We start from the raw sequence: 10857 nt of genomic DNA on the forward strand, positions 1-10857 counted from the left end.
CAGCGAAAAGGGAGCGAGTTTTGAATATACCTAAGTAGGGTTTCGATTGCAACATATTCAAATGTAACAAAGTTTGGTCGATATACTCCAACACAGTAGGCATTTATTTTATTTGAATAATTTCACACCTCTTTGTGGGAGCAAGACAACCTCAGGTTATTGATTTTGTTCATTGAATTAAGATGCCACTGTACGTGTAGCACAGAAACTAGTTATTTATTAGATCTACCTCCGATAAATAATAAAAAAATATTAGCATATGCCCGCGACTTCGTTAGCGGAAAGCTGATCTTCAAAACAAAACAAAAACATTAAATTTTATGGTTCAAAAATAAAGAAATATTAATATAGCAATATAACATTAAATAAATTAACATGAATGGATGAAATGGAATTGGTAAATATGTACTATGAAAGACCGATATCACTTACTTACTTAGCTGACCAAACATTTGTTCCATAAGCCGAACTTAAAAAATTTTCAGCTCTTCCAATTTGAAAGACCATGTTCCGAAACGTTTTCTTCCGCTTGATATTTTCATCGAATTCTGCGTGAACCATCAATTGGCTCACTTTTATATGCTATTTGATCTGGGCCATCCTCATCCATTCCCACAACAACGTAGTCGCTGCAACTCGAGACGTCTGACTATGACAATAGACGTACATCTCATGTTTCGTTCGACGGCTTCAGTTCCATACAAACAGCTCGGGTAGTATAAATCTTTGACTATAATATTTGTCTATCTCGAAGCTGTAGTTTTCAAGTTCCACAGTTGGTCCGAGTCTAATGGACGTCTTGCGTGTTGATACCATTAGCTTGGTATTTTGTCTGAATCCCCGTTCGGTATTGGAGGGTTACTAGAGGTTCTTTCCGATTTTAACTTCTGATCTTGTGCCAGCTAAAGTTTTCCTGCATAGCCGTATTAATTTTGCACAAATGCCGAAGGCAGATATCGTTTTAAAAACCTCTGAACGGATAGGGCTGTCGAATACAGCTTTATATCATTAAAGAAATTTTGCAATGCAAGAAAAATTCAATAATCACTTGGTGCCAAGTCCGGACTGTATGACGGATGTATTAAAACTTCCCAAACAATCTCTCGAAGTTTCTGGCGAGGCCACTGCTTGTGGCCTAGTGTTGTTCTGGTGGAACATGACACCTCTCCTGTTGGCCAATTCTGGCTGTCAAGTCGTTGACAAATTAGAGATCAGAATTCAGCGTTTGGCCATATGGAAGTAACTCATAATAAATAATCCTCTTCCAGTCCCACCAAATGCATAGCAGAACCTTCCTCGCCGTTAGTCGTTTTCACACAGGGTTATCGTATGTGATCGATTTCTTATCTCAAGTCACCATCTGTTTATGAAATGGGTCTGTCTCATTCCCTTTGGCCAATCTATACCGTTTTCATTATAATTTAATATTTAGTACCATTTTAATACTAATAATACTATTTTAGTAAGAATTTCCAAAAAACCCATCGATAAAAAGACTACTCCCCAAACCGGACCTACATATCAAATCTCAACTTTCTAACTTTAGCCGTTTCGTCTGGGCGTTGATGATCAGTCAGTCACTTATGAAAAGGGTTTGGGGTCGGGAATTCCCGTCTCGGGTATTCCCGATTTTTTTTTAACATCGATATTCCCGGGATTTCCCGATACTATTTCCCGGGAAAACGGGAAACTGTATTTCTAAATAAATATTAATACGGAATTAAAAATGTCAATGCTAAAGGCATAAACAGAATGGATCCGTTTATCCATCCGTCGTTTTATTTCTTTTCGATAATACAACAACTATAAGAGGAGATTTTAATGTGTGTATAAGTGGAAGATGCTTATTTTAAATCCGATTTATATAATAGACAGGTTCGAAATTCGGAATATGATTGAAGAAAAACTGCTGGAATCATATTTTGAAACCCACGTTGTAGCAACTGTTTCAGATAGGGCTAACGTCATGAGAAAATGTATTCTGAATGTCCTCTTGAAGAATTATTTTGCTGGAATCATGCCATACATTTAAAATATTGTTGATGCTGTCTGGGAAACTTTGTAAGATCAACAAACTTACATCGATCATTCAATTCCACAGATATTACAAAAAGAAATAAGTGAGCGACGTGACTTAAAATTTATATCTAAACAAAAGTTTTTAAGAGACCCTGATAGTTTGGGGAATATTTCATATATTTACTTACAAATGTTGTGAAAAGACCCGGGAATTCACGGGAACCCGGGAATGAAAATTATGAATTCCCGATTTCCCGGGAATGAAAAAAAAATCGGGAATTCCCAAACCCTACTTATGACGCACATCTTCTACATATATACAGATTATGACATCACATGAATCGACCCAATCCCCTAATAATTATGTATGTCGGTAGATCGCCTTAAACACACTTAATAGTAATAAATAATTAATTCGTCAAAAGGACGATCTCTTGTGACGAAAGTAGTTTGAAATTTCTTTGTATAAATATTAATTACTTTCAACCCGATATTTAGCATATTAATTAAGAACCAGAATCATTCAACGATGTGCATTTTAAAGTGGCGCCAGTAATATTTTGTTCTAAATTTTGTATAAATATTAATTAGTTGCAAACCGATATTTAGCATATTACTTTGTATCAACCAAGTAAATTATTCACACAGAACCAGAATCATTTAACGATGAGAATTTCAAAGTGGCGCCAGTAATGTTTTGTTCTTGTTCCAATCCAGTATTGTCCAGTTTTGTGTATTTGTTTTATATTTCAGGTTTATTTTTCTTGACTGCTCACCACAAGAACCAAATATTTATCATTTTTGATCTACCCAATGATGATTTCAAATATCGAAATTTAGGCGGTATCGTTATATGGGCGCTACCCTAAAAAGTTTATATGCCGAAATATCCAATAAGTTGTAGGAATGTATTTCAAATAATAAAGCAGCAGATGCCGATGAATTACCAGCCGAACTATTCAAGGCGGGTGGTCACCTGCTGATCAGGAGGAGGTACCAACTGATTAGTACAATTTAGTAAGATGAATGCATTTCCAATGATACCTTGGTACCGTGTTAAATAAAACTAATGACATCAGTTTTGAAATTCGGAGGAGAATAGTGTTGGCCGAAAGATGATACTATGGTCTAAGTACAAAATTTACTTAGAAATCTTTTTTACGCTCGGCTTATTGAACTAATATTCTGTCGCAAGCCAGGTTATCAAGTAAGAGTCGATATATTGGTGTCTGTCAATTTATTATTCTATTCAAAGTACAGTTCGCATTTATTAATGTTTTTTCGATTGAGAAATTTTGTAAGTACGCTAAATTCATTTGAACTGATTCAATAATCCTAGCACACCGGTTTACGCTCGCAACATCGTGGATATGGTAAATTGTGATCTATAATATCACCCCATTTACATGGTGCTTCAATAAGAGCGTATAGTTCTCTATCCTTGCAACTAAAAACAAAACAAATGGAAAGAACAAAAAAATACTTTTTTTTAATTTTACTTACGTTTCAATTTTGCCAGTTAAATTCTCTTCACATGTGAAACGTTGACATTCACCCTTTGGTAGACCATCTTCACCAGGCGAAAGTATCAGGTCTTTGTAGACACACTTGCCGGGATGTTCTAAAATATTGCAACAAATTTCTAATTAATAATTTTACTTCACTTTTAGTTTCCATTGTATCACCTTCACTACGATAAGATGTTTCCACATCCTCGCCAATTGCGCCAACAACAAATAGGCCAAATAGCACCGTAAATGTTAGAAACTTCATCTCTAGCTGTCGACAAACAATTCGAAACTAGTAAAACAAAAAACTAGACGATCGATTTATATAAGGGTCATGATCGATTCATCATCAAAACTGGAAAAAGCCCTAGCGTATATACCTAAGTAGGGTTTCGATTGCAAGCAACATATTCAAATGTAACTAAGTTTGGTCGATATACTCCAACACACTCCAATACAGTGAAACCCCTTAAATAGGTATTTATTTTATTAGAATAGTTTCACACCTCTTTGTGGGAGCAAGGCAACCTCAGGTTATTGATTTTGTTCATTGAATTAAGATGCCACTGTACGAGAACCACAAAAACTAGTTCTTTTTTATATCTATCTCCGATATAATTTATTAATTAGCACATGTCCACGACTTCGTTAGCGGAAAGCTGATCTTCAAAACAAAAACACATTAAATTTTATGGTTCAAAAAATAAATATTAATATTAATACAGGAATATAACATTAAATAAATTAACATAATTGGATAAAATGGAATTTGTAAATATGTACTATGAAAGATCGTTAGCTAAGAGAACATTTGTTCCATAAGCCGAGCCGAGAAAAAGATTTCCAGGCGCGTTGGTCTTGGGCATAGCTCTTCCAATTTGAAAGACCATGTTCCGAAATGTTGTCTTCCTAATGATTTTCCATCGAATTCGTGGTTTTCCCCTTCTGCGTAAACCATCAATTGGCTCCCTTTCATATGCCATTTGACCTGGGTCATCCCCATCCATAGTCGCTGCAGCTCGATGCGTCTGACTATGTCAATGTCCGAGAATAGATGGTACAACTCATGGTTCATTCGACGGCTTCTGATCCATACAACAGCACGGGTGGTATTAGTAGTGTCCAATAGAGTGTGAGTGTGAGTTTGGTGACAGTTGGCCATGTTTTTGAATTGCTTACTCAGACCATAGTAACATTTGTTGGCCAACACTATTCTTCTCCGAATTTCAAAACTGATTTCATAAGTTTTATTTATGGCGGTACCGAGGCGGTATATAAAATCCTTCATCACCTCGAGGCTGTATTTTTAAAGTTCCACAGTTGGTCCGAGTCTACTGGACGTCTTGCGCGTGGATACAATCAGCTTGGTATTCACGCCATTCACTGCCAGTCCCACTTTGGCAGACTCCTTTTCAATTTGTTCACAGGTGGATGTGACCGCTCACAATGTTCAACCCATTATATCGATGTCATCGGCGTAGGCGAGTAACATGTGTTGTTTGGTGTACAGAGTGTAGTTTCTGTTGCATCTCGTATGACCTTTTCCAGCAAGATGCTAAAAAGGTCTCAAGACAAACTGTCACCTTGTCGGTATTGAGGAGCTTCGAAAGGTGTTTTCCGGCTTTAACATCTTACCTTGTGGTAGTTTAAATTATCCTACATAACCGTAATAAATTTGCAGGAATGCCAAATGCAAATATGGCTTAAATCAACTCTGAGCGGTTTGAGATGTCGAATGCGGTTTTATATGCGACGAATAGGTGGCATGTGTCCATGTGCTTTACGTGGATTTCCAGGATTTAGGGCAGTGTGGAAATTTGGTGGATTTGCCAGGTCTGAAGGTGCATTGGTATGGTCCAATAATATCATTGACTATTGACTTTAGCCGTTCACACAGCACGCTGGGTAGCACATCATATGCGATGGGAAGCAGACAAATTCCTCTATAGTTGTCACATATCGTCCGTTTTTGTGCACGTCAGCATCCTGTGTGCTATGGTTGCAATCATTGGGAATGCATTCCTCTAGACAAGTTGTACTAGCAATTAATCTTCAGACGATTAATTGCTATTATGACCTCATTTTGGTTAGGTCTATACCGTCATATCTTATTGGTTCTGGGGTATCTTGTTTACCGTTACTATTTAATACCAGAAACTTTGCTAAATGCTCCTTCCAGATCCTCAACATGTTGTCTATATCTGTTACCAGGTTTCCTTCTTCATAATTCTTTCTCGCATTGCGTGTTGCTACTGTTCGTACCATGGATTTCTTGATGGTGGTCTTTGGTACCCAAGTGTTGATTTTCCTGCCGTTTGTATGAAGTGCGCTATTGTTTGGCATTGTGCTTCTATATTATTATCGGGATAAGGAGTGCTGTGGTCAAGCAGGTGGGTAAATTGTGTTTGCATATTTTTAACGTCAAGTTTCCGTGTTATGTTAGATCACAACTTTGCTGCTACATTAAAACGAGTGCGAACATTGGCTGCTGCTAGTTAATGATTCGCATCAATATTCGCTCCTCGGATCGATCGAACGTAAAAAAAACTGTATAGGAGGGTTTGGGTTTCTTTTTCGTTATTTTTCATAGTACGAAGGTTTTTCCGAGTGTGAGCAATTAACCCGCCGCCTCAACCCATTTGTTTATAGTTCTTATGGGTGAACTCGCGGCACTCGCTCACTTTTTCAACGGGTGATGAAAGTAGCTAAGCCAGGTGACAATGCGGGATGCTCAGTGTGCACAATTGAGATGAAAAAGGAACCAATATAAGCCTGGGCTTCGCGATGTTAAAGCCAATATGAGCCGTTGCTTGGTATCTATCATCCCCTACGTCACCCATAAAAGAATAAATAAATATTGATTCAGAAAATATGCCAGTGTAAAAATATGAGATGTTGACCTCGAATCTACCAAGAAGTTGAAAATATCGCTAAATATTCTCCAAGCTCGTAGTATAGATCCGCAAATCTACATCATATATATTTTTTTTTCATTTATATTTTTTTATTTAGGGTATATTGCCGCACTATGACAAGTTAAACCAACCTACATATGAATTCTACCAACAAATCTGGCTTCATCTGACTTAATCTACATTTTCGCTGATAAGACAAATTATAGTTTGAAGAAAAAACTAGTAGTTCATCATAAATAGTTTTGCATTGTCTACTTACCCAGCAGCAACATGAAATATTTTATTTTAATTTTTATATTACAACTAACCGCCACAACTTTTGCAGCTGAAATTGCTGGCTATTTTACAGATCCAGGTAATGTCGGCGACAATTTTTCATTAACAACTATAACAAAATTTTGTATTTAGACTTCCCTGGTGCCTGTGTCTATGATGATATGATAATATGGCCAGATGATGTGGGGCATTCAACAAGCGGCAAATGTGAACGACTCTATTGTCTGAATGAGGAGGGTTATGGGAAGCTGTTGAGGTTTGTGATATGATTGAAATTTTATTTGATAAATTGTAAATTTATGTTTGTTCAATTTTTCAGTTGTGGTGTCCAAAAAGCTCCTGCTGGATGTTGGTTGGGTAATGTGATTAAACCAGAATCTAATTATCCGGATTGTTGTAAAAGAGAAATTGTTTGTCCGGAAAAGTGAAAACAGAAACGCTATACTAAACTTTAAAGGGAGAGAGAGAGGGTACTAAGACCCAAACACGTGGACCTAAAGGGGTAGCTGTTAAATATCAAATTATAATATTATTAGAGTATATAGGAGTCATAGTTGAATTCTGAATTGCCGTTTAATTCTGTTTTTTAGAAATTTAAATTTCTCAGCCTATGTTTTTCTATCTGAGTTATGCTTATTATTTGTAATGCAAAACTCAATACCGCCATTATTGTTCATATACAAAATATAATTTATTTTCTACCAAAAAAATACTATGCAAACTCAATTTCGTATTAAAACTATTAAATTTTGTTATATCTGAAAAAAAAAATAATAATCCACCTATATGTGAGTTTGAGTGTGTGTGAATAAAACAAAATATAACACCATGTCATACATTCAATTTAAGCACCAATTCTCTTTATGATACTCCAACAAATAAAAAACCAAATTGAAATTTAAGCCACTTCAATAACTGCTCTGAAAATCGACCAACACTGTGAAATTGAAAAAAAAGAAAAAGCGTAAACCTAAATCTATATCTAAAATTCTAATACAGAATTTAAAATTAAACAAAAATATCAGGTCGAGTGAATGTATGGAGTGGTGATTGCAATAAAGTGATTCATTGTATAACCGTAACTCAAAACTGTTATATACGTTGAAAGTTTGGCATACATATATATTTTTTGTGGAAAATCATTGAATGTTTCTTTTTATATAAAAAGGGGTTATTTGAAAGGAAATATATTTATTTTAAGCATTGATTTCGATAAAAATTATAGTCAACGAAATTTTGACATCCTTATGTTCGGACGGGTCCTACTTGAGGTAAACATTCAAAATAAGTCAAATCAATCGGAATTTTATATGAGCGCTATATTATAGATATTCAGGCTACAGATACTCAGGTTTGGAAACAATGTACTCAGGTTTGGGACAATGTAAAAATATGGACTTATATTGACAATGTTTAGGCTTGGTAGAAATAATATGTTGTACAGAGTTTGGTTAAAATGGGAAGAATTTGAACTAAGTTTGAAAGAAATATTACGATGTGCAAAGTTTGGATGAAATCGGTTACTCCCTTCGAGATTTATCTTGCGCACCAGCTAGACAGTCAGACAGACTTTTGTAAATCGACACGAATTTGGTCCAAAGAATTTATATCCTTTCTTTGGACCAAATCCGGAACTTTAGGATAGGCATTTTAACAAAGCATCGTTAAAGCGGTGCCTCTAAATATATTTACAAGCATATTTTCATTTTCAAGAACCTGGAATTAATTTGGAAAAAGGGAAGGACCTCTTCGGTATTTAAACCTTTAAAATATTAACCAGTAAGGAAAGTAGTAAAGTCGTCCGACTTTATGATACCCTTCACCACTACGGGTGTATTAAACGAATACTTCCTAACAGAAGGGCCATCAGCATGAAATTGGATGAACTAAAATATGTGACCTTTATCTAAATGTGAACCGACTTAGATCAATCCATAAGCATGTCGTTCGTTTGTTACAATGGGACAAAATTATGTAAATCGATTTAAAGCAAGTATCAAAATGCTAATTTTTGTACGTTGTACAAAATTCCATGTCAATATTACAAACATGAGGAGTTTGGTGCACAATTTACTTAAAATCGTATAAAAATAGGTATGGAAGCTATACCCAAATATGAACCGATTTCAACGAAACTTGTCACAGGTTAGGTTATACTAATTTCAGCAGGGTTTATTCCCAATGACCATATTTCGAGTCCTACTTAAAATCGGGCAAACATATGTATGGGAGCTATATCTAAATCTGAACCGATTTTCAATAAATTTTACACACATCATTTTAGACTCAATTCAGTACGCTATGCCAAATTTCGTGCAAATCGGGAGATATATAGGAACTTTGCCATACCATTTACCTAAAATCGGGCGAAACTATATATGGAAGCTATACCTAAATCTGAACCGATTTTCACGAAACTTAGTACACGTCATTCTAGTCAATCAAATGATTTTTAAGGACTTTGGTGCACCATTTACCTAAAATCGGGCGAAACAATATATGGGAGTTATATCTAAATCTGATCCAATTTTCAAGATATTTTACACATCCTTCTAGACTCTACAGTACGCTATGTCGAATTTGTTGGGTTCGTCCTTGGGCAAAATAAGTGAGCTGTGCCAAATTTCATCCAAATCAAATCATAAATGCGACCTGTACCTTGTTCACAAAAATACATGGACGGACGGACGGACAGACGGACATGCGTAAATCGACTCAGAAAGTGATTCTATGCATATTCTCAAAAGGGACCATGGGTCTATCTCGATTTCTTTTGCCTGTTACAAACATATGCACAAAGACATAATACCCTGTACCACAGTGTGATGAATGATATAAAAATTGGGCTGGTCTTTTATATGGGGGTTATATCAAAACATGGACCTACAATGATCATTTTCTGCGCAGATTTTTCAAATCAAATTTTAGCAGACAGATCAAGAATATATACTTTATTGGGTTTCCGACGAATCATCGAGGTGTTGCAAACGGAATAACAAAATTAATATACACTCTCCCCCTTATGGTATAACAAGTAAACCAATTTTTTGATATCATAATATTCCTTCCAAACCAATATCGAGTTCAAAGACGGATGCCGTATAACTTTTTTTCAAAAATAAACATATCGTGGTAGTTTTTCAGTTTGAATCGGGTAATTTATTCGGTTCTGACAAAAAAGCATAAAATCAAAATTCAGTTTGAATTAAATAATAATGTATTAAAAACGAAATTGAATCAATTTGTGCTTGGACAAAATTTAAGCAAGCAGGAAGGCTCTAAAGGTTCTATTTTGATTCTTTTAGATAGATTTTAAAAGTCGGTTGTCGTTTATTGTTGAACTGGAAATTTTTAATACCTTTGTGTTTTTTTGGTTGAAATTTGTTTAAAAACGAAAGGTTTATAACATTGATTTTATTATATTTTTTATGGTTGAATTAGAATAAAAACGTCTGCTTTAAGTTAATGTGAAGTTAGAATTTGATGTCATGTTAGATCTAGACTTAAGGCAGATTCTAATTCAATCATAAAATTCCGTGAAGATGATTGTCGATGATAGTCAAAATATCGTAAATAAAATCAAAATAAAACCCGTTGTTTTTAAAGATCTTCAGCCAAAACAAACATCAAAAGAATTTCATTAAAATAAAATGTGTCTGTTTTCACTTTTTGACTTACTACCAAAAAAATATACAAATGCCTATAGCACACCTATAAAACAGCAAATGATCAATGATTATGAAAAAAAAATTATCATACAAAATAATTTTGGATAAATATTCCATGAATAATTCAGTGATTTCTCGAATTATTAATCGGTTTTATGCTACTAGATCAGTAGTCAATATTAATCACGGAGGAAGGCTGCAAAATATCACCAAACTACAAATTGTCAGAGAAGTAAAAAACACCCATTTAGGAGTTCAACAGAATTGATGAGAATATTGTCGTTGGATGTAATCGCAATAACATAGCGTAGACGAAATTGTGAAATCTCACTTAAAAAAAAAAATCTCATTTCCTGAAAAAAACGGAAATTAGAATCTGACTCAGGGGAAAAATATAATGTTTTCGAATGAAAATATTTAAGGCTCAGACACGAACAAGTTTCCATTGAGAAGGCCTCAGACCTCAGACAA

The 10857-nt window shown here is 35.0% G+C and overlaps 1 protein-coding gene across 1 annotated transcript; it reads left to right on the forward strand.

The window, feature by feature from the left end:
- Positions 1 to 6712: 6712 nt before the first annotated feature.
- LOC133324780 (uncharacterized) lies at positions 6713 to 7146 on the forward strand. Its single transcript, XM_061533620.1, has 3 exons — positions 6713 to 6797; positions 6851 to 6974; positions 7038 to 7146. Exons 1-3 carry the CDS (start codon positions 6713 to 6715, stop codon positions 7144 to 7146), a joined length of 318 nt encoding a protein of 105 aa, XP_061389604.1.
- Positions 7147 to 10857: the final 3711 nt, after the last annotated feature.

The sequence above is a fragment of the Musca vetustissima genome, unplaced genomic scaffold (genome assembly GCF_032173495.1).
Source record: "Musca vetustissima isolate MV318-11 ecotype Yass unplaced genomic scaffold, APGP_CSIRO_Mvet_v1 utg21476, whole genome shotgun sequence".
NCBI classification, from domain to species: domain Eukaryota; kingdom Metazoa; phylum Arthropoda; class Insecta; order Diptera; family Muscidae; genus Musca; species Musca vetustissima.